The sequence below is a fragment of the Perna viridis genome, chromosome 4 (genome assembly GCF_037379345.1).
Source record: "Perna viridis isolate PV_CMFRI_1.1 ecotype Kerala chromosome 4, ASM3737934v1, whole genome shotgun sequence".
Taxonomy (NCBI): Eukaryota; Metazoa; Mollusca; class Bivalvia; order Mytilida; family Mytilidae; genus Perna; species Perna viridis.
The window spans coordinates 38,999,139-39,025,161 of NC_142448.1; the positions used below are offsets into that span (position 1 = coordinate 38,999,139).

At 32.8% G+C, this 26,023-nt stretch overlaps 2 protein-coding genes across 7 annotated transcripts in view; one reads left to right on the top strand and one right to left on the bottom strand.

Moving 5' to 3' along the window:
- Positions 1-6,783: 6,783 nt before the first annotated feature.
- Positions 6,784-11,077, bottom strand: LOC148620022 (uncharacterized). The gene is made up of 2 exons (XM_088580528.1): positions 10,935-11,077; positions 6,784-9,892 (listed from the first exon to the last, which is right to left on the bottom strand). The coding sequence occupies exon 2, from the start codon at positions 9,877-9,879 to the stop codon at positions 8,167-8,169; it is 1,713 nt and encodes a 570-aa protein (XP_088436654.1). The 5' UTR covers positions 9,880-9,892; positions 10,935-11,077; the 3' UTR covers positions 6,784-8,166.
- Positions 11,078-20,753: 9,676 nt separating this feature from the next.
- Positions 20,754-26,023, top strand: part of LOC148620023 (protein transport protein Sec31A-like) — a 33,647-nt gene continuing 28,377 nt past the window's right edge. For 2 of the 6 annotated variants that reach the window (XM_088580529.1, XM_088580532.1), the window contains exons 1-6: positions 20,803-20,973; positions 22,021-22,145; positions 23,115-23,204; positions 23,812-24,001; positions 24,715-24,810; positions 25,352-25,489. In XM_088580529.1, coding sequence (XP_088436655.1) covers positions 22,033-22,145; positions 23,115-23,204; positions 23,812-24,001; positions 24,715-24,810; positions 25,352-25,489 — 627 coding nt within the window. In that variant the 5' untranslated portion in view covers positions 20,803-20,973; positions 22,021-22,032. Of the gene's footprint in view, positions 20,974-22,020; positions 22,146-23,114; positions 23,205-23,811; positions 24,002-24,714; positions 24,811-25,351; positions 25,490-26,023 lie in introns of all 6 variants that reach the window. The other 4 variants (XM_088580531.1, XM_088580534.1, XM_088580530.1 and 1 more) reach the window with 4 other exon arrangements.

Here is a 26,023-nt window from a genome sequence, read left to right on the forward strand (position 1 = left end):
ATTGCAATTGTCATTATGGGCGGTCATGTTTCGCCTTCGTTTGCCGATTGATAAGAATAGAACACTGTATAATATCTATATTGTTTATGGTACATAGAATAAGCATTAAAGTGGCTTATTTAAAATTCAATGACCACAGGAATGATTTCTTTAATAAAACTGTTTTAATATTCAAGGAAATATAAGAGATAGTTTGGATCATTGAATAGCCTAAATACGGCACATTGTTTTACAAACGTTAACGTAATGAGTAATAAATGATTTATTTTTTTTAAATTGCCTAGAGCTTGCCAATGTATAAAAACAAGAAAACCACGAAAACGCGCATGGGTAATATACTTGTAATTACAAGAAATGAAGGAAGGTATACGATTTATCAAAGCAATGCTCAGAGCGAAATGAATAACTACCTGAAATAAACTAATGAACTAGTAAACAATGACCATTTGACAATACATCTGATCCATATAGCTGCCAAAAACAGATTTTTTAAAAAGATTGATTGATTGATTGATTGATTGTTGGGGTTTAACGTCCGAATAGCAATATTTCAGCTATATTCAGGTGATGAACATAAAATGGATGATAAAATGGACATGAAATGATGATAAAATGAACATGAAATGAAAATAGGGATGGGACACAAGGATAAAAGGGTCGACAAATTTTGATTGTCACAAGAAAAAGGGAGGGATGGGTAGAGCCTCCTGTGGCGGAGCGCAAAGGTTCCTACTCCTATCGAATACCACAGCATGGTTCTTTAACGTATTGTAGCCTGACAACCCCGGTATGTAACACGCCAGGAGTACCCCATTCCACCACCTGGGACACACAACCCAGTTGCTCTGTGGGCAGAGCGCCTAGCCCCCGGCTAGGGTTCTGAGCACTATTTAGTCGCCTTTTACGACAAGCCTAGAGCAGCCGCAGGCCTATTCTTTAGACAATCGGACCTGCACGGGGCGATTTTTTATAAAGATATATGTTATATGCACTGTGCTGTTTATTTCACAATAAAGCAAACGTTTGTTAATTTTATGCACCACAATAAAAATAGTCTGTAAATGCAAGATCTGTATATTGTATACGATTTTCCGCTTAATTTGCGAGAACGAAAAAACCCGAGCTAGACGCATAGAGTATTTAGATTTTGACACCATTCAACATAGTTATAAAATGTAATGCCTTTATTCAGAAATAATTCGTATAATTAACTGATAACGTTACCTAAAACTGATAATAAACGTGACCTTAAAAAAACCTTCTAGTGCATTTTCTTCTGTAATGTCCTAAAATTTGTCCAGTATATTATATGAAAAAAATTATATTTGCAAAATAGATGAATAAGGAATCGTGCCAATCTAACGACGGTTGACATTTCCATCAGACAAATTCAAACAGACAAATTATGATCCCCCTCTTGAGATATACTATGCACACCTTTCGAGTAAAATAATTTTGTGACGGAAAATTTTTATGATAGGGAATCGGGGAAAAAAACTTTAAAAAATGTATGTGGTAAGAAAAATGATTTTACAAATCTGTTCTCGAAAAACAACGTACATTTTTAAATTTTGGATTGCGATTATGATTTCCGACGAAAATATGTGATCATTAATCAATGGTAATTTGAAGTTTGCAATATAATTCCTATTCTCATCTCTTGGGTAAAAAGTGAGTTCACACATTTTTTCGATTTTGACTGAAAATTGATCTACCTCTTGTCATTGTGTAAAAATTCAAACAAAAATCTAAAATTTTAAGGGTTTTAGGTACGGTTGAAGTGTTGTTAATATTGACCTTAAACTAGATTGCACAGATTGTTTTTCAAGTTTGTATTTCCAAAGGGTTTGAATGGTCTTACGGCTCTAGGACGCATTGTTTTAAAACTCCAAAATACCAAAATTATACCAAAAATATCTATATCTATATCTATATATATATACATAAAGTACATATAGACGGGTCTTGAACAGTGGGTCATAAACACTCTATATATTTCAGATAGGAGGCCATATGTAGCTTGGCATTCTGTCCTAACTCATCGTATTGCGTTGCAAGGCCGATTCGTCAGAAGCCCAGGCTAATATATATACCGTTGGAAATATTTTGATTTTGATCTGAACCGCCAAACATATAACTTTCCCTTCCGAATCTTATCTATTGTAATGAATTCATCAGTCGTCTCTGCATCATAGAATATAACTTATAAATTAATAAATTTCTTACCTACTTGAGGTTCAGCTTTTGTAATATCTATAGATTAAATTTGTATCCAGTTACCGGGGAAACTCACTATGTCATTAAACGCTTAAGGTTAATAAATGGATCAATAGCATCAACCTGGAGATATACCTCAATGACGGAAAATGTATCATCCTTTTTAAAGACTGGAAGATTGGGATGGGAAGATCGATTCAAACGGGAGGAAAACGTTACCATGATTAAAGTAAAATCTAAAATTGATTTTTGATAGGAATGTTAAATATGAGGAAAAAATGTACCATGTAAAAATTGCACCTTTACATAAGATATTTTGTTATTAACTTTCTGATGATGTGAAATGTTGTTGCATCTCTTAATTATATATTCGTCGTTAAAGTAACGAATAAAAATATCTTAAATTAAATTAGGCGAATTAAGGGCTTTTATTGACCTGAAATACTTAAAATTTATCCACAAATGTTAAAAGTGAATTTGGAGAGTTGATCGAATCAATAACCGTTGAGAAAACATAAGGAATCTTAAAAATTAATGCAGCAAAAGGGAAAAAAGAAATTCTTGAAGTTGGCCAATATTCATATTTATTTTTAAATTTTGTACTCTTTTGTCATTTTCTGGTCATATTACTGACAAAGAAATAGTGTCCACTCCAATGAAACAACTCCATATTTTGTGAATGTATTCATCACTACATATATAGTTAATAATATGGAGGTAAATGTGTCAGAAAATCACTAAAATTAACCAGCAGTTTTTGTTTAAAGAGGTAGACCTAAGGTTAGGGCATAACTCTTGAAATCAGTGATATGTTGTATCATATTCAATTTCGCAAAACCTTTCAAACTTTCGTCTGAAACAGAATGAAATCAGTCAAAGTTGCTTTGACGCTTGCTTTAGATCGATGTAAAATGGTGAATACAAGCGTTCCAATGATTACGATGCATTATGAAATTGGTGCATGTTTTTTGTAATGTCCTTCGTAATCAGAATGGTGAATTTAAAACTAAATCAAAGTGTTCAGCAGTAACTATTTACAACATTAAGCTTATGCTGAGATACAATTGAATTCGATCCCGTACTTTCCTTTTATCCTATTTCACTGCAATTTGACGATTATTTGAGTAACATTCGATATCAATTGATCCAGTACATTAGTACTTCGATTTGTTTAAATTATGAAAGTTAAATTAAATGAAACGTCAAAATATACGTTCTCAACCAAAATTTTCTAATGTTTTCAATTCATTTTTTTTTCTTAAAATAAATATATGTGCAAGAAATAACACTGATACATTTTGTATTTTTCAAGAATAATTCGATAAATTGCTTCCCGGGCAGTAATGCAAATTTTATAACCACCGTTTCTTAACTCAATCGGAAACGTTTTTACGCACGTCTGTCGTCATTTCCGATAATCCTTCGTGTTAATCCTTCAAGTCGCACTTGAATCACTGCGCAATCTCCTGCGCAGATGGTATATTTGCTATTTCAAAGCTTTTACACCACACTCAGTACTAAACCCCAACCCTTCATGCAAATTAGTACAGTAAAGCTTTGCTGATTTGTAATGAGTAGTTATCATGCCTTATGAAAGTTAACACAACCTGTGCAGCAGAACCCATACTATTAGACAGTGGAGTAAAACGTAGTAAAAATGTCTGCAGGGGTGAGGTGGGTGAAAGGCATTACATTATTCATTGTTCAGGAAAAATTCGGCTTTCATCGAGACAATATTATCGTTTTTGAACTAGCCTAATTTTTCACTTAAAAATTTTCGAATGCAGTATGTTTGCTGAAGCAAAATATTTCTACTTCTTTTAGGGAGCATGGACGATTTAGTTTAATGTACAATAAAACATTTTTATCCAAAACACAATTGACATTACTTTAAGTACGATCTGCTCAGTCATATCTCCCTAGAACTTGAAGTCTGGTTGACTGTTATTAAGAATCACATTTCATGTCTCCATTGTCACTGAAATTGGCCACTATCGTGATTTAAATGTAATTTCCGATTATCATAATTGGTTTCATGCTAAAAACCGAATTTACCTCCCAACTTCCTTTTGCAGGTTATAGTCATTGCCAATATGTTTTGTTTAATTCGCAGAGAATGACCTTTTATTTAGTTTTGTTTTTGTATTTTTTTTAATTTTATGTTTGTTTGTTTGTTTGTTTTTGCTTTTTTGTGATTTTGTGTGTTTTTGTTGTTGCTGTGTATTTGTGTTTGTTTTCTATTTCGTGTTCTTTTGTGTGTTTTGGTTTTGTCTTTTGTTTTAAAGGTTTTTTTTATTGTCAAGTTTTATCGAATATCATCGCATATCTGAGGGTCGCAATTCGCTATTGACCTCTTACGTTTTTACGCTTGCGTAGAAATAATTTTAAAGTACTTTTATCATCATTTTCACAGATGTATTAAGCAACTGATTACGAATGGAAATTGAACTTTTGTAATCGATAATGTAGATTTGACAATAGTAAACACGTGTCGTTATTAAAGTAAATTTGCGAAGGTTAAACCCACGTTTGATGACTCCATGGACTAGTTGTCCATATAAGAATTAAGCAGTTGGTGAAACATCTTCCGACTGCCAACATTTTAATGTCTCAGCGTACTAATGGTACTCCCTAGCTCTTACGAAAGTTTGTCCTAGATAACTCTATAATTCTAAATGCCATCAATATTTCACTTCCTATGATTTGAAAACCTTTGAGTTTAGCTTTTTAGCGCATAAATGCGGAACATGGTAAAACTTATTATCATTTTTTCTCATAGACGCATTCAATGTCCTGCGCAGACATAGACTCGTTTATTTGTTTCCGCTTGCATATAGGGCATGCCTAGTTATAGACCCCGCCTGTCCATGTAAAATAGTGCAGTATATCGATAAGAGTCTCGAAGATTTTTAATGAGCAGCATTTTCGGTGGTACTAAACTTCACATCCAAGATCATTCTATTTCTCAGATTCATGCTACACATCTAACTCCCAGAAAATAATCCGTAAATCAAAATGGAAAGGACGAAAAGGGCAAAAGGACCAATTACTATTGGTAAAGAATGTTCCAGGATGTAGCTACATGTAGCAGAGTAAACAATGCTTAAATAGTACGTAGTTTTTAAGTTTGTGGATGAGATAGATACGCTTTGTTATGTCAAGATAGCTTACCCTCGGAATTAAACATTTCAGATTGTTATATTTGATCATTGCTTAAGCTGCCAAATTTTTTCAGTTTTGATTCTACTGAATTTTACTCATTCAATGAATTAAGTTTGTAGTAATGCAATTGAAGCAATAAATGTCGATATTACTTACAGAATATTGTGAAAACGTCGTTTTTTGTAACCAAAGACGATAGATAACGCTAATCTAATTATATTATTAGATTGCCGAAGGACATTCACCCGGGTTAAAATACTTTCACCTTGGTTAGATTTGTTTTTGTTTTTGTTTTTGTTTTTGTTTTTGTTTTTTGGGTTTTTTTTTTTCATTTCAACTATTTCTTGATTAGTTTTCAAATAACTAATGACAATTACTGACCACATTGCCGTATTAAATCACTATACGTAAATTACAAAGATCCATGCGTTATATTCGAACTTTTTCTTTCACGGCTTGAGTCCGTCAAAGAAACTGGCCTCCTTGGCGTTAATTGACCACTTTCGATTAGCGATCAGATTTAAAAAAAAAGAATCAACCCTTACAGCACATGCGCGGATTAAGATCAACAGACACCAGAAGTTAAAGCTGCATTAGCTGTCATTTTCGTAAATTTTTGTCTCTGTTAAAATATGCCTTAACTTTGAATTATTTCTACTTAATTGTACTTTTCCTGTATAATTTCATTCGATATCCACAAATAAAATGTGTTAAATAGATGAAATAGGTGTCTATATGTTTATTGTCTTGCAAGACAAAAAAATCGACCTAGATAAATTCGTATGCACGTGACTTCTGGTGACCTCAATCCACGCATGTGCTGTAAGGGTCGCTTTAAAAAAACAAATCTGATTGCAAAGGGAAAGTGGTAATTCAGTAGCAAGGAAGACAGACAGACACAAGCCGTAAAAGACAGAAGTTCGAATATAGTGCAAGGATCCTTTAGAAATTTACGTTTTATGATATAATGTAGCACAAATATGGGGTAACTGTCATTATCTATTTGAAAACTAATTAAGAAATAAATGAAATGAAATGTAAACAAGACACGTGCTTACCCGTGTATCCGTTATTGTTATTTTTTTTTACCAAGTTTAATGTATTTTTAACCCTGCTAAATGTCCTGTCGGCAGTCTTCGGAAGTAAGGCGAAAAATAATTAAATCTGAGCTTTCTATCTTCTTTGATTGAAAAAACTTTGTTTTCCATATACACTGTAGGTATTATCGACATTTATTGCTTCAATTGCATTACTACAAACTTATTTCATTTTATCAGCAAAATTCAGTAGAATCAAAACTGAAAAAAATTGGCAGCCAATGCAGCTTTAACGCATACGAACTTTTAATTATCTAGGTCGATATTTTGTCTTGCAAGACAATAAATATATATGTGTCGAAACCTATTTCATGTATTTAATACAATTTATTTGTGGATATCAAATGAAATTATACAGGGAAAGTACAATTTAGTAGATAAAATTCAAAGTTAAGGCATATTTCAACAGCAACAAAAAATTACGAAAATGACACCTAAAGCAGCTTTAAATACAAATGTACCAATCATATAACATTACAAGTGGTAACCTCTCATCAGAAGTATTAAAATAACTATAAAGGAAGATAAAAAAATGTATACAAGAATTTCTCAAAACAATACTTATAGAAATAGAAATCCTGCACCAAGAAGTTCTAAAATGCGCAATACAAGGAATAAAGCCTTGGTGTTTTATGAGTTTAAAATTTGCAATACTGAAAAAAAGATAAATGAAATGATTCGTGGTCAAACGAGTCTGACTACTCGGTTGGCGAATACCCTCCGGGACCTTTGGTCCACCATTAGTGGCATCGAGCTAATGGTTATTAAACACAAAAGAACCAAATTACATTGCAAAAAAATATGCTGTACACGTGTTTCAAGCAGCTCAAAGTTGTGGTATGGTTATTAACTATAAAAGTCCAGTGTCCAGATAACGACTCCAAGAGGGAATTGGCTGATCTGTAAAATTAATATAAATTTATATATATGTACTACTTTTTGGACAGATATTTTTAACAATTGAAATTACGTGTCAAGAAGACGTTTTTACTTAACGGGAAATCGTCTCTGTGATAGTTTAATTGTCTTCCGTATTGTTTTTGTTACACACAGCATATGGCCTTAAGTTTAGGACTGATAATTTAATTGTCATCTGTATTATTTTTGTTCTACACAGCATAAGGCCTTAAGTTTGGACGACTAAGTATTCAGACTTCCTGTTTCAATATCTTTTGGTTTCGAGTTCTTCTTGTAAACAATTTACTTTAAAATATTAAACTTCCTTTTGAACTGGATTTTAATACTTAACTTCTAGTGAGAGTTAACTCCTTGAAACAGTTCAATTTACTATACTTCTAGTATTTAGATTATCTTACATTATTATACAGGAGGAAAAATAAATAAAGTTGCACAAAATCAAATGTTATTACATTGAAAACAAAATTTTATTTATACATCAAATGTTCGGGAAGACTAATCTACATAAATTATGCTTTTAAGATATATTTAAGATATTTAAGCGTGTTTTAAACATTTTATATTATTACATAATTTACCTGTTTCACCTGTTTAAAACAATATTGACGAGTTTAGACAGTAAAAATTGTCAATGGTTTTCTATTGAGTAATTTTAAACAGTGTGGTCAGGTCATACAACTAAATGGTGTATACATAGTCCTATAGTTTGGACTGTATTCGTACTTCAAAATATTGGATGACGGGAATATATACCAATCTCTTTAAAAAAACATTACTTTTCAATGGTGACTTCGAAAACATTACATAAACCGTCGTTTAGATTTGTAACAACTAAAAGACCGAAATCATCTTCTGAATGAAAAGATACGGCCGTTGGATTATTTAGCTGCTCATAATTTTTGTACAGTTCTTTAAAGGTCATTCCGTCTCTCGATATGATAATAATATTATTCGACTCGAATCCGGCAACTATGACATTGCCTTCGTTGGTCAGTGCCACACCACAAGGTTTCTTGAGAGCTTCGTTTTCGAACTCCCAGATTATTTTTCCCGTTTTATCACAACAGAGAACTTTGTTGGTGTCCCACTTGGTAAAATAGAATTTGTCAGCCTTATACGTAACATATAGAATACAATCGCCGGGAACCTTAACGAGATGACTATTTTTCCCCGATGTCTCTAGAATCATGAATCCATAGTCTCTAATACGGGTAACGATTTTTTCAGTTTCATTGTCATTGCAAATGGATACACCGTACCCTGGACCCGGAATCAAAACTTTATGACAAGTAGATCCGGTTTCCGTATTTACGAATTTTATCTTTGATTTATCTGCCAAAGTTGTTGCAACAATATTTTGGCGTATGGGAACTACATCCACTGGACTACCGTAGAAATTAATTTCTTTTCTGAATGTTCCGTTTTTCTCAAAAATAAGGAGACGCTGATTAGCTTTGTCGGTCATAATTATTTCCCCTGTTTTTGCAATAGTACATCCGGTCATGCGTAAAGATTGCTTACCATCGGGAATAAATAATTGCAAATACCGTTTCAATCCATACTGATGAATGGTGTGTCCGGTTGGTCTCACGATCTGTGCTTCTTTTCCTCGTAATGTACCGGGAGTAAAGTTGACTTGAACGTCAGTCATGTAAAGCTGTCCAAGAAGTGTTTGGTCACTTGTTATGTAAAACGGGGCTGGGCTAATATCAAGCTTACATTTTGATACTGTAAAGGCTTCATCGTGGAGTAGTGTGTCCATTAAGTGCCTGTCATCTTTAATGAAAGAATCGATTTCTCTAATGCCAAGAAATATTTGCATCTCTGAAGCATGTTCTTTCATGCTTTCAAAACTGCAGTATGTCTTTGCAACTTTTTCTGCAGCCAATTTACACTTGTTTAAGTAAGACTCTTTCATATCCAAGCATTTATGGTATTTTGAAGTAAACTCATCCATCATTTTTTTTTCAATTTTCCTCAAATGGGCCTCCATTGTTAATCGTAACTCCTGCACTTCGGTCCGACAAGTGTCCATAGTAGACTTAAGAGTTTCTATTGTATCTTCACATTCTTTTATCATGCACTTAAAGTTCAGTTCGAGTTCTTTTAATGTTACTTCTAATTCTTTAACAATGGAGGACTTCCGAATGTCTGAAATTATAGACGGTAGAGGAGTTAATTGGTCACACTCTTTGTGTTTGTTTTGTAGGCATTGTAGACAGCATAGTTCATCATGGGTTGGACACAAGAATTCATATTTCCAGCTATGAGCATCACAGCGGTTCCTCAAAGCGCGCAGGAATTCCGGTAAATTCAAATAGTCCTTAACATTTTGGGTAAAATGTTTTTCCGATGACTTCGATATACTGTGAAATTCGGTACACTCCGTACATAAATACTGGTCACATTCGGAACACCAAATTGAAGCGTTCTTTACAATTTTTCTTAATTCGCAAATATCACAAGATGGTTGCACGTTAGCCATCGTTATGTTTCAGCTGTTTAGAGAAAAAAAAAACATCATGACATAGAGAAAAAAAAAAACATCATGACATTTCAACTATTTTAATGATATAAAGTGAACAAATTAGTCAAACTTAACTGGAGTCTTAAGTACCATTCTGCGTAAGAATCCAGCAATGGGTGGCACATCATATTTCTCAATTTTGTCTTTTTTGCCACAAATATATTCAATACATCTAGAAAACAACCAAAAACTATTTATGTATATCCTGAAGCATCTGTGACCTTGATATTTTTAGTGCTTATATAGGAAAACGGTGCGGGAAAATTTTCCTGCCAATATCCCTGGTGCATTTTAACTAAATTTGACTAATCATTATCTTACACGGGCAAAATTTTGATGGTTATTTCTGTTGGTTATCAGGTATAATTAATTGGTTAATGAAATAAAATCTGCGTCTGTCTTCCTTCATGTGCCACACCTTATATAGAAAATGCCCGATTCTTAGACGGAGAAGTACTTAAACTCCCTTTTCTACTAATTTTAAGCAATCGCTTTTACAACATAACTGAATTAGTTCATTTTAAAAATTAAAAAGCAGATAAAACTTACAGACAAAAAATTCACACCGTAGTTTTTTTTTGTTTTTTTTTGTAAAAGTTATTTCCCCAAAAAATTGGTTAATAAGTATAAATGATGGCGTTTTGTCAGTTTTCTTGGCCTAGTTCTTGATTGTGAATATTTTGTTCCTCTTTCTCCTCATGGTGTCGTCATCTTGTTTTTACTATGACTTTAAATATATATTTTGCACGTAACTATATTGGGTTCCACAAATAAGTTATTATCAATCATGTAAAACCAACTGTGGATTGATTGATTGTTGAGGTTTAACTCCCGAGCAGCAATATTTCAGCTATATTTGGGTGAACCAACTGTGGAGGAAAGGTTAACACCAATATTAATGTCGGACAAAACCATTGCAGAAACTCCCATCCAGCTTTACAATCGCTCTAGATGTGTGAGGTGATAAGGATATGAGACAATCTGCGAAAAATGCTTTAAAAAAAAGTACATACCAAGTTGTTCGTTTTATCAACAATCATCCAGTTGTTTTCTGCTTAAAAAAAAACAAAAATATTTCCTCCATTAAGGAAGAATGTGTATTGAGTCACGTCACATTCGAAGTCCAACTTCATTCAGTTATTAAAACGTATGTAATGTACAGGATGTTGTACATATCCGCTCTTCGATTTCCGTGTGTATATTTCAAAGTTGATGTCAAGGGTGTCGGTGTGTTGTATTAAGTTAAAATCTTTGTAAAAATCAGGCAACATTCACTGGAAACACGCGTGTCGAAAACGCAAAGATCTTACAATTTAACAGGGAAAAAAATACAGAAACATCAATAACAGACCAATTGAGATACATTTGCACATCAACATCCAAGAACAAAAGATGAAAAAGAGACGATCTATATGGACAATATACCGAGCTGAAAAAAGTACAGTTACATTAAAATAAATCTTAAGATAAGAAAAACAAGTATTCTACAAAAAAAGAACTAAAGTACAAGCAATGTGAACTTCTGTAAAAAAAAATGGGAGTAACATCAGGTAATCCAGAAGGGTAAGGATGTCCTGCTCTGCAAGCGACACCCGTCACAAATCCGGTTAGAGTTTAGAACAATAATGTAGCCCCCCACCCCACCCCGACACACTTTATCAAGGCGGATTAACCAATATGTCCAACCACTAACTATGAAGCAGTTGCACATGAGATTCAAACCTGAGCGATATCATTAAAGTTAAGAAATTCATATTATATAAGTAATACGGAAATTGTGTGTTATTACCCAAAAATAGACAAACTATATTTAGAAAATCAGAAGATCAAACCTGTTACATTGAGCATTCTTTTCTGTTATCTTATAAAATCACACAGACAGCTATATTTCAAATGAACTACAAATGCAATAAAAAACAAGCGGACATGTCAGAGAACACGCAATAACTTAACTATGGAAACAAAATGATTTAATGATATTTTTGAGTAAAAATTAAAAAAAAACAAAACCTGGTCCCAAGTGCCTGTGAAAACGAAGCAAAAACGGTATTTTTAAATTATTTTAAAAGATTTTTTTTATATAAAAAATTGTATTGTAAAATTACAAACATCAATTGTATTAAACCTCTTTTAAGGGGAAATAATTGGCAACAAGATGTTATAAGTGTTCTTGATATAAATAAAGAAGACATTCTATTTACCAGTTTTGGTTTTTTTTTACAGTTTGCAAAATAGTAAAATTCCCCAGAGAATCAATATAAAAATTCCCTTTATTATCTCGAAATTAAATTCAGTGACCAATGTTTTTTTTACATTTTAGTTCTAAAGTATATTAATTCAAGGTCATCTCCCAGAAAAAAAAAACTAGGAAAATTTATCTGCTAGAAATATTTGGTATGATCTACCTTAATACATATTAGAATTAGTCAATCCTATAATTTCACTCAATTTCGAAAAGACCAACGTTCTTTTTTCTACAAGTCTAAAAAATACAGTAAAACCTGTCCAAATCGCACCCTGAATAATCAGTTAACATTTTAAAACCAGACACTTTTTAGGGTCTCGTTATATCAATTTAAATGTATTTTGAACATTGACAACAGAACACTTGTCTAAACCGATCCAATATTAAAATCCAAAAATTTAGACAGGTTTCACTGTATATGAATTCAATAGAATATTTAAAATGTGTTTTGGCAGACTTATCTCCCATTGAATTTGTTTAATGCATGGCATTTCGACTGAGGTATTACTCATTTAACAAACAATATATGCAAACTTTGAGAGGGTCTGTGTTTTTGCTTTTTATTATGAAGAAAGTTAAATAATAATAGGATAATTAATGGAAAGGAGTGAATAACCAAAATTATCACCAGTGCCAAAGAACGCATAGATTTAACGAGTGTGCGGAACTTGTTCCGCGCACGAGTTAAATTTATAAATCTTACTGCGTTCTTGGCATGAGTAATCATATTCTGGTTATTCACGATAACCAATTGATTATTCTATTTATTAATATAGATTTCCTCGATTATTCGTTGCTATTTTCAACATTAATTTCAAATTTTGTGAACGGCGGATTGTTTTCAAAGTTGTGATGATTTTGCGGGAGAAAGTCCATGAGTGAAATTACCGAATTTATTTCACAGTGTGAATTATCGAAATTTATTTCACTGGGAATATTCGATAAAACACTGCTATCTATATAATAAAAGTAGTTATTTGTAAGATCATTTTTATGTACTGCCTGACTCTTAAAATTTATGGTGCTTGAAATCAAGTAGTTCATATCTAATTGTAATCCCCTGAATATGGCTGAAATATTGCTCTCGGGCGTTAAACCCCAAGAAACAAAGAAACAAAAATATTTAATTGTATATCAATTAGAGACAAGAGCAATCGATAAAATGTATTTATTAAAAATAAGATTACACAAGTATAAGTGTTTTTCACGTTGATTTGAATACTTTTTTTATATTTCTAACAGAACTGAACTTAATGCAGATAAAAGGGGGCTCTACTTAATGCTTGAAAGCTTTGGTTGATTATATATTTTAATAGGAAAAATTGAAAACCACTGGAGTGCTCCGCCTACTTTTCGGAATTTCTGGATCCGCCATTAAATAGCAACTGGACCTCTTTCTATAACTGCATTTTTTAGACCGAAATACAAGGTCACAACGTCGAAATAATTATTACTAAATATAGAATAGTATGTTTCGATTAAGATTCATTCTAAATACTTAAACCAACTTTGTATTTATATGTTCTTACAATGAACATGTATTAATGCTTTGATGCCAATTTATCCACCATGATAATAAATATTCTAGTCGCCGATAAAACTAAGTTTTTTCAACCTTACCTTAATTTTTACTTTACAAATTAAACGCATTCGTATGAGAAATTTATAATCCATAAAATTTGCTGTGTTTGAAAACCTTGGATCTTTCAGTGTTTGTGAATAAAGGTAACAACAAGCTTATCGAACACTAATCCAATTCCTAATCAAGTCAAGTCCAAAATGTTTTTATTTTAGCATAAAATTCGTTTTTTTTCATTTATTTTGTGTGAGGTTATAGATTCAACGTTAGTGACAGTGCTAAATTTCATTTTAAAAAAAATGATTTCTATATCCTTTAAGTAGCTTCTGACAATGAATCCAACTCTTCTCTTTATGAGAGGTTTATCGTAAGTTACTTATCGGAAATGTCTCAACTGTCCTGAAACGGGCAAAGCCCTATTCTTGTGTGCCGCTTCAAAACGCCTAGACCCGGTAATTTCTGGCTAGTTCATACTGCTGGATAACTCAGCTATGAGAGAAAAACTCTTTTTCAAAATCGCCATATCTTGCTGCCATAACCACCCAAAGCTTCAGGAATCAACATCAACTACTCCGCATTTGCAGAGCAGAGCTACTTGAGGTTTTTAAGTTTTGTTTTCGTTTGGCGTGGGTAAACGAAAAGGGAAATCTGCCTGCCGAAAATCAAATGAAAGAAAATTAACCCATTTTTTAAAATAATGCACTAGAATGCAGAAGGTGTTTCTAACAAGACTGTAGAATATCAGCATTTCCTCCATTGACATAATAAGCCCGTGCAGGTCCGGGTGTTAAAAGAATAGGCCGCTAAGCTTGTCGTAAAAGGCGATTAAATAGTGCTCAGAACACGAGCCGGGAGCAACTGGGATGTGTGCCCCAAGTGGTGGAATGGGGTACCCCTGGAGCGTTACATGCTGGGGTTGTCAGGCTATAATACGGAAAACCTGACCACAAACCATTGTGGTGCACCGTGTTGGGAAAGATGCCAAGTTCTTTGCACGTTAAAGAACCCTACTGTTGTATTCTCCCGGAGTAGGAACCATAAGGCTCCGCCACAGGAGGCTAAATTGCCCGACCCTACCCACATCTCCCTATTTCCAGTGGCAATCAAAATTTGTCGACCCCATTGTCCTTTTGTCCCATTCCTTTTTCATTTCATCATCACTTCATTTTCATTTTATCATCAATTTCATGTTCATCGTGTGAATATAGCTGAAATATTACTGCTCGGACGTTAAACCCCAACAAACAAACAAACAAACCATTGACATGTTTTCATCTGTTGTTTTGATATTTGTAGACACATTTGTACCATAATATCACGAAATTAACCATCTAGTAAAGCTGTAATAAGACTATCAAAACCTACTGTTCTAATAATAAGAAACTCTCACTCGAAACCATAGATATATCAAACAGTTACGTCATCGTGATATATGATTCAATAGCTATAAATGCAATTCAATAGGAACAAATGTCGGCAAAAACGTTTACTTACCGCAGCATCAAAATAGAAAGACAATTGAGAGACATCAAAATTCATGACCTAAACTTGAAAACATGAAATAGGGACGATATATATATATACACACAATGAAGCGAACATATGAAATACAATAACATACCAAAACTTAAGGAGGTAGACCTAGGGTAAGGGACATAACTCATGAAATCAGTGATATGTTCGTATTATATTCAATTTCACCAAAGCCTCTCAAGCGTTTGTTTGAAGCAGCATAAAATGAATCCAAATTAATTAGATGCTTACATAGGATTGATGTAAAATGCTGAATACAAACATTTGAATGATTTTTAAGAGTTGTGTCCCTTACCCTAGGTCTGCCTCCTTAAGAAAAGGAAATTAAGACAGTACACAAATAACAAAAGCTTTCATATAGTAAATTCCCACTAGAAAAGAGTGGCGCCAGATGCTCCGGAAGTGTAGCCACGAAAAATAAAAAGAAAAGAAACCACAGAATAAAATAAGACGCCATCTGGCACATCTACCTATTTTAACAATTGTATTTTCATGGTTGTTGATAAGAGCGGGTTTTCCCCATGCAGGGATCAATACACTGATACACAGATTCAAAAGACCTAGCATTCTTAACTGATGATATTCATAAGAATTTCAGTGTAATCCTAAGGGTATTCGATCAACCAGAGAGCAGTATTTTCTTTTTTTTTGTTCTTTGATTAAGCTTTCAAATTAAGAATATTTCTAATAAAAAATTAGACAGTCCTTAAAAGGCCTCTTGGAATCTACGAACCACTGACTGAATGAATGTTCTTCGGCATATAAGTAAATATCTCTTGGCCAAGTTATATTTTACAGTGATCTGTACATGCTCGACTAGCAATGTTGAATTAACAAATAAAAACAAACAGATGGAAAAGAAAAAAAAACACATAATGCGCTATCGTGCATCTTCGAAGAAAACGCGCCATAAGCATACAAAGGGAGGTAATGTCTTTTTATAGCCATGTTGGCCGATTGAATTGACAAGGGATTACATATATGTATACCATACTGGTCTAATGAAATCAAGAAAACAAATGATGCACTAAAAAAGCATACACGAAAAGAAATTGAAACAAATAACGCACAAGATGAAGACGTCTCGCTTTTACAAGGAACAGTAAAACACCTATGACAAATATTTGAATGGCACAGAAGAGCTGGAGAAAAGGACATCATTGAAGCTTTTAAGTCTGGTAGAAACATTGAAAGATAAGATAGGTAAAAGCCGAAAAATCAATTTAGAACATGACTAAATACATCGAAAGAGGGTGTTACTGCTAAAGTGTTTGTAAAAGTTTACAAGACAAAAAACAACAGTAGCATTCCTACTTCATTCTGGTAAAAAAATGTAACTAAAAAAAAGATAGATTGACCAAAAATAGCAGGAGGTTTTATAAAATAAAGTTGACAACGTTTTGTTCAAGCTAAGGATCAATTCAAACACTTTAAGAAGAAAATTCTTCAACATCAATTTAAGACATTGGAAAGTGTTTGCAAACATTGGAAAGTGGTTGCATTGTAATGATAACGTGAATAAAATGCACAAAATAACTTCGTCCGACAAAAGTTATATCGAAACAGTTTGTTTATGTTATTTCTTTCCTTAAAAAATGGCTACATGTTATAGCATTTTCAGTAATTGGGACATGACACTTTATATCACATTGTGCTGTACAAGTTGGAATGACACTCTATAATACTATATATTGTCAAAACTGTTTGTGCTGTATGAATTGGGATATAATGACAGGCTCTGTGATATTATATTGAGTGTGTCAAGACAGTTTGGGCTGAATGGAATTGAAGGTAATGACACACTCTTTAATATAATTCTGTGTGTCAAATTATTTTATGGCGTACAGAAGTACAGAACCAAATACAAAATATTTATTTAAATGAAATTTCGGTATGCTGTACTTCTATTTCTAGGAGTTACCTCTAATTAGCAGCATTAGAACCATTTTTTTATGACGTTCAAGATTTAAAAAGTACTCAAAACCAATATTATCGAAATATGAAGCCAAATCACACACCGACAAGTTCTACCGGAGTATTTCAAAGGAGCTGTATCAATGTAGTCCGATATTTTATACAATGAATGAAACGTAAGTGTTTTATGGGTTTCAAATTTTGTACAACGGCAAATTTCGGGAAATGTAGTTCATGGTCAAACTCTGTCAATTCTATCTGCAACGGCAATATTCAAAATGAGATCGAAGTTGAAAATCCTGATATATATATATTCACAGGTATATCTTTTATACAGGTTCAAAATGTGTTGAAATTGATATGATTGCACTTCTGAAGAAATCTGGGCAGGTCTTCATATTTATGTTTGATATAATTAACAGAAATTAACATGTGGCTTTTCACACAACCATCCTCTTAAGAGATAAAAATTATATATAATCTACTAGAATTTAAAAGTAAAGGAGATAATTTGATGTAAATGACACTAATTACAATAGAAACTATTGTATTATAAATTAATTTGAGATAAATATTGTAATCTGATTGATTAAAAGAATTTTGTTATATCTCAATAGATAAAAAAATATTGAAACGCCCCTATTCAGTTAAATTCAGAGCTACTTTTTTCATATTTAAAAATAAAATATGTTTTAAAATTAATTTATAAGAATTGGCTATGATAAAAATTTTGTCTATTGAAAAATAACATAAATTTTCCCTGTGCATATTGTTTATTGCACAAAGTGCAATAAACAAATAAACAAAATATGTACATGGAAAATTTATGTTATTTTTTCAATAGACAAAATTTTTATCATAGCCAATTCTTAATTGAATGTGGATTATCTCCTATAAGCAGACAGATGGCAATGAATAATACATTTCATCGTATAAACCACTCAACAAACTTGATAATAAAAATTAAAATGTGTAGCCTTTTTTCAGGGGCATCACATATTACAGAATTTACTAATATTCAATCTCAGAATTCATAATTAAGTAGATATCGGTATGGAAATATTTATCAAATTAGCCCGATCTACACATTATATTATGATTTTAACATAGCTTAACCATATTATTATCACTTTGAAACCAACATTTGTAATTGTTTAAAGTAAAGATGTTTTATTGGAGGTCTGTTACAAGGAAGTCCGTTTGTCTGTCCGGTCAATATTTTTTAGATAGTTTAGCTTTAGTTTTCAACTTGATATAACTATTTAAGGTTAATAAAAAAATGTCATAGCGTGAATACCCTTTATTGTTTCTTTTCCTGAGAGAAAAAAAAACGTCCCTTGGAAAGAACTGGCATCCAAATTGTAGAATTTACATGATTCTTGTAAAGAATGCTACTTAATGTGAAAACAAATGAAGACTTTAAGCATAAATACATTACAGCTGACTATTCAGCTTTTAAGTCCGTCGAGTGTAATGTCTACTCGTGTCAAAGTAGTTTTTAATAATTTTTTTTTTATTTTGGCATATCAATTTTGTAACTGTGTTAAATCTCCGGCAAAAACTGTTTTTCAAGGTCGCAAAATACTACCAGATTGAGAAGAAAAAAAGTTGAATTTAGGTATTTATTTAATTCATACAAAAATGCATACACATGACATGTATATTAAGCTTGATATATTCATATATGAACCAAATTATTTTGGAAATAAAAATATGCATTAAATTTGTTTTTAAGGATGTACCTAAAATGTATTTTTAGTGTTCAGTGCTCATCTCCAAGAAGCAGCAAAAATCTTAAAAGATGACTAAGAATATATATATATATATATTCTTCAGTAACACATTTTATTTTATGGATCAAAATCGTTCAATTTCATGAACAGTCGGACCTTTATAATATGCTTTTCCAGATACTGGTGTTACACAATTTTTAACTTAACTATGAGATAAATATAAAAATTATTCCATTGCTGAAGTTTTGTTGTTCAGGCCGTCTTATGCGTATATTTCAGTTAAAACTGAAACAATGACGTATTATATTATGTAACCAATAGTTAACTGAGATAAAAAAATATTATATAGGTAGCAGTGTTTTATCGAATGTACCCAGAGAAATAAATTTCGATAATTCACACTGTGAAATAAATTCGGTAATTTCACGCTCGGGCTTTCTCTCACCAAAACATCACAACTTCGAAATCAATCCACCATTCAAAAAAATTGAAATTCATGTTGAAACTAGCAACGAATAATCGAGGAAATCTATATAATAAATAGGATAATCAATTGGTTATCGTGAATAACCAAAATATGATCACTCATGCCAAGAACGCACACTCGTTAAATCTATGCGTTCTTTGGCACTCGTGATAATATTTTGGTTATTCACTCCTTCCAATCAATTATTCTATTAATTTTAATATTAATTCCGTTCTCATACTTGCGATTAACATTATCGTATTTTATGGTAAAGAAAACACAACAAACACAAACGGTATTCAAGCATACACAATGCTCAGTAATACAGTTATCATTGTTTATGGGCATGAAATGATTCGTTTGAACGTTCCCTGACCGCTGACGTTAATGTAGGCTAGATACCAATAATTCTTCTTCCCATATGCTTCAATGCTAATTTCATAACATTCAATGGCTTCTATGGACTTTACCTTAACTTTTACCTACAGAGAAATATATATCTGCATGATTCTACAAGTCTGTTCACATACTTTATGCCATAGCTTGCCGTAACTACGCATACTTTTTGTATCGCGCTAGACTTCTTAAAATTATAGACTTCTGCAACAGGGTTATGTTGCTACAAGATTGAAATCATCACTACAGAAGTTTTATGGTCGTCATCATGAACTCGTTGATCGTTACGGTGTATTCATCTGCACCACGAAAACTGATTTGTTCAACGTGTCATGGTTTTCCTTTCCTCTTTCGTCTACCCCAGACTTGACTTTTAATGAGCAACTCGGCGGGTGTTTCTATCTAGAAAAGCAGAGGACGCTTACCCTACCGGTGCACCTGGTCCATGCTCCCAGTTTTTAGTGGAGTCCGAGTTCCTCATTTACTTTTGTTACTTTGTATGTATGATTTTAGTTACGTTATGTTCTTTGTTGTGAATGTCTGTTTTCCATGTCTGGTCTTTGTCCCTGGATTACATTCTTTTGATTACCGCTATAACCTTGGTTCCCTTGATTACTCTTGTATATGAATGGATATGTATTTCACGCTGAAAATATATTAATGGGACCGATTTTCTTGCAGACAAATATATGAATGGGGGTGTTTTCCAGTTCAAGCTGCATCCCTGTACCAAATTTTAACCAAAGTGACCCTGCATCCTACTCCCTCTAATATACATTCCCTGTTCACAAGCATATTACATATTATCGATAGATTTATCTCCCATATTAGTGATTTCCAGTCCGTTTCTTTGTTTAAATTCATTATTTCTCCCTTATCTTTGAGAAGATTGTGTACTGAATAAGCTTTTAAAAAGATAGGCGAAAGAAGAAAAGGGGTTACTCTTCAAACCTAGGAATTTACGTTAAATAAAACGATTGCATTGCAATCTAATGGTTTACGGTGCAACGGAAGTGACAAAGAATTCTGGGATATGCTTCCTTTGCCACGTTGATATGCAGACAGACGTGGATCTGTCAATTTCAACGATAAAACGTGTAATTTGACTTAGATAGGACGTCGCACACATTTCTTTCCATAAAGGAGATATCGATTTTTATATTTGTGTTTCCGTTTGGATAGACAGGTAGGTAGAACTTCGTTTAATTGATGCTTAAATATGATGACCGGCTTTCAGATTTTCATTTCCGTTGGTAAACATAACAATATTTTAGCTGTTTTCTGAGAACAGGTAACCCTAAGCCGACGTTTTGGCCTCAGAGATGCTCGAGCGAAACAAATAAAAATAGCCCCTTAAGACGGAATGATCATCTTGGGTACAGTTTTCTCGTGGGATACGTCTCGTGTGTTTGTTTTATGCTATGGACACGAATTTTATGATGTACAGTCTTCACAACTTACTTTCCTGTTCACAGGCCCGAAATACATATTTCAGAATTTTTTATATAGTGACTGTTGCAGTGTTGGCCTGTAATAGTTAATTTTACAGGCCTACCTCTATTTTGACAAACCTTGGGCAAAGGACTACTTTTTAACCGTGAAGACTACAAATGTAGAGTTTTGTTCTATAGATCAGTAGAAATAACCTATCAGATGTTGATGACAGTATAGCACTCATAATAATATCTGGCCTAATATTTACTGATAGTGCAAGGGGCAACATTTTTAACTATACATTTACATGTGGAAGGTCATAGACATAAAGTGTGAGCAAAGCATTTAGGTACCATAACAGGAACTAGTTTTTTGTGAAAATGTCAGAGATGTTCCGATTAAATAACATTTGGGTCTTTGAAAGGTTTTGTCTAGCAGGTTTTTTTTTACTACATTTCGATGCTTAGATAGATAGACGTAATGTTTTGCTTAGATGAAATTTTCTTTGGTGGTCAATATGATAAAATATTTAGACGAATATTTATACATTTAAAATCAAGATTTGCAGCTTTGCCCACTTCTTAATTTACTGACCCTAAATTGCTTAAAAATACTTGTCGGCCTCCATTGCTTATTTTAATCTCTGCTATCCAGCAATCAGGCCATTTTTGACGCAATGTTCAATTTTTATTTGAAAATGAACGATACAGATGTACATTAATTCAATACACTATACAGAAGGTCTAAATGTACTTATGTGTATATGTACACTTACCCATCTTGAAAATATTTGTATCAGTAGGTGATCAGCATGAGGGTAAAAGAAATCGACAAAACAGCCAATGTGGCCTGGTCCCCTGAGAAGCAGTTTCCAGTTTATATTGTAGCTGGTACAGCTGCGCAACAACTGGATGCAACATTCAGGTACATATTCAGTATTTTTATTTCAATTTACAATTTGAATTCATATGTACAATGTACATTCAAGTCAATATTCTGTTGGAGTGAAATATGCAAGGTAATCCTACAATATGATTGGGAGACAGATTTTGGCTTGTCACTCAACACCACTAAAGGTTTCCCTAGACCAATATAGCAAGGCCAAACACTGTGCTTTAACCTTGACATGTAGTTTGAGTATCATGCTGCCCTTATCATGATTTTACAATGTGCTCCCAGACTTGGAATAATCAAACCAAACTTACTATTTAAAAATTAATTTTGTCTCATTTTGATTTGCAATTCAACATGTACTCCTTTTGGGTTGACACATTTATGACACTTTAACAACATCACACTTGGATGAAGGTTTTGGATATTAGATTTCCCTCATTTCCTTTTGGTGCCCCGAAATATCTTGTGATGGATGAGTGAATTCAAAATGTATATAAATTGAGATGCCTTCACAAATTTCTATTACCACAATCAACGATACAATGTATTTCTTCCATTCCAGGCCAGTGATTAAAAATGTGTTTGACTTTTTCACCACCAGCAGTTATCAAATTTCTGTGAGAGATTTCCCACCATTTTACATTTTTTCCAGGTTTACTACAGATCTTATGAGAGAAACTGATTCTCCTTCAGCCTATTCTTGACTTTTACTATTTTTCCACTCCTTGTGATAAAAGTAATAGATTTTACCAGTCAAAATTTTGTTATTTCTAGTGGAGAAATAATTTAAACCACTCATTACTGAAGGTGAATATATATCTACTGTACGCATATTTTCAACTGAATTTCTAGTCGAATCAAAGCATTCCTGTTCAGGATTATGAATCAATGTTGATTTTGAACAGAAATTATTTTAGATTGTCTTTTTAGCTTCTCAATTGATAAATGCTGACAAACTTATCTATAGTAAAGAAGTTTAACTGATGATTTTTTTTTCAGTACATCAGCAGCACTGGAAATCTACCACTTAGACTTGACGGACTCATCTCTTAACATGCCTTTAGTAGCCACTATACCATCTGAGCACAGGTAAATAACATACAATTAAAAAAAGTAGATGAAGACAATTTTTATTTGTTGAACAGCTTCAATACCTTAAATTAAAAAAGGTTCCATTTGTGATTGTGAGTTATTATATAACTGTGACATCTGAATTTAATAATTAAAGTACCGTAATCGTCAGACTATAAATCAATATTTTGTTCAGCAAGTCAGCAACCTACACTTAATGTCCACTTCGTCATATGTAAGGGTTTTTCAAGGAAAATGTTAATTGTCAATGCATTTTATTAGTTCGTAGTGTCTTCATCAAGTTTTACAGCTACTGTGAACTGGGAAATTTCGCACCATCTTTTTTTCATGGTTTCTACTGTAAGTCTGCTTTTGCACAGTTTTAAATTCAGGATTGTTCATCAAATTTTGTGAAGAAAATATTTGCAACAATTTAATTTTTGGATCGGATCTCGGCACAAAATTAGCGAAAAATAAAACTGCCACAAAAATTTCACAGTTTACTGTACACATAATTATGAAGTACCTGTCCACATAAAATTCAGACACTACCAATGGTAATGTGATTCTATGGTGACTTGTTTAGATTCATTTTGGAGCACAGATTTTGATATTATATTTTCAGATTTCACAAACTTGTATGGGGCTCCCATGGGATATCTGATGATACAGCAGGTGTAATTGTAGCAGGTGCAGACAACGGTAACCTATTCTGTTATGATGGAGCCAGTATGATCAACGGAACGGACAAATTACTGTTTAAACAAGACAAGCACATAGGAGCTGTCAAAGCTCTAGATTTTAATCACTTTCAGGTAAATTTGTGCTGTGTTCTTATTTGTCATCATTCATGTATGTATTTCATTAATTCACCTAATTATATAGTTGTTGATAATAAGGTTATGTGTATCACAAAATTTTTGAATTAAAATTTGCTTTCAAGAGAGACTCTCTCTGTAGAATATAGGCATGTCCAATGATATTAATATTGGCAGCACATATAATGTAGTAAATTTTATCCCTTTTATTATTTTGTACCTATTTTATGTTAAACTCATCACGATGTTGATAGAACAGGAATTTTTATGTATCAAAAATCGATAGAATATATTAAAAATTAATCACTAACAAAACAAGTGAATTATGAATATATCAATGAGTTATTTTCCTATGTTTTGAGTTTTCAGTGCTCTCTATGTCAATTATTTAATTTTATAGCATTTCATTAAATTAAAAATTCACATTCAGTTTTGGGAATACGTGTTTCTAGTTCTTATGGGATAATTTTTCTAAGGAAAAATAATTTGGCATGTGCCACCCACTGCGTGAGTCTTCTACGTACACCGTCTTGAAAGTTGTGACTTATTAAAATTTGAGGTCAAAGGCTAATATTGTGAAAATTGAAAAGTATGGTAAAACAGCTGAATATTTGATGGAAGTTTCAGGACACAATGTACAAGGAAATCCCTCTCTAATTTGATGTGTTGTTTCAAGAAGTTGAGTTGTTTTGTTTTGTTTTTTTTTTCAGACAAATCTTCTTGCATCAGGAGCATCTGAATCAGAAATTTTTATTTGGGACTTGAACAAACATGAAAGTCCAATGACACCAGGAGCTAAGTCACAGGTAAACATATGCTTACCAGTATTTTATTTCTTAATGATGCAGAACATATGCTTACCTGTATTTTATTTCTTAATGGTGCAGAAATAGATGCATTTGTAGAGGATAAGAAGTCATCTCGAAACATTGAAAAGAAAGAGAGAGAAAAACACTTAAAATACCAAATATACACATTGATGTTGATTTTACAGAGTACTATACAAACAAAATTTTAGATATTGCCTCATCTTTCAATTTGGTGATGTATTAAGATTCAAAGGTAGATAATCAAAGATTTATCTATATACTCTAGGTAGTACTTTTGACTGTTTTTGTTTTCCATGTGATATTCATGGATTATCCATTCACTCATTCATTTGGCAATGGCATGTGTGTCCTAAGTTGCATTCTAGATCTGCAGCCCTGAGAAAAGAAATTATCAGTCATTAAGATATCAGAAAAAAACCACTAGAGTAATAAGCAGAAATCTATCATCATTAGTCAATTATTAACAAAAATTGAAAGTTTTAACTTAAAAGTACTTATTTTAATCTAAATATTTTAGCCCCCTGAAGAAGTATCATGTGTGGCATGGAACAAACAAGTCCAACATATTCTTGCCTCTACATTCGGTTCACGATGTGTGGTATGGGACTTACGAAAAAATGAGCCAATCATCAAAGTCAGTGACAGCATGTCAAGGGTAAGTAAAACATTAGTTCCCATGCTGGATCAGGTTTGGGAAAAAACACTAGGCAACTAGGTTTAAAGGTTCTGTGAATGTGCTGTTCTTATGACTTCAGAGTTTGACACTAACTATATTTGTTTGGTAGTCAACAGGACCACTTCAGAGGTAAAGCAGGTAGTCTGCAGACAGTAATGATGTAAGACGTAAGATCTTGTGAAAAGTAAGGCAAAATTAAGATAGCCAATAGGACTACCATGAATTTTTTTCATGTAGTCCTCTTCAAAATTAGGGTGGCACAGGACTACTGTTAGTGTCGATACCTGGACTATAAATTTTCCTGGTATTAGTCAATATTTATCAATATGAAATAATTGTGCAAGAAAGATTTGTCAAAAATGAAAAATAGTTTTTTTTTTCCAGAATTGTTAACCAGATTTTCTGAAGGAAAAAATCTATTATTAGTTTAGGTGGATTGCTGCCAAACTTTATCCATGATCAGTTAAGACACATCGTCAGTTTAGACAGGTGTTCAGTGTAGACAGGTGTTCA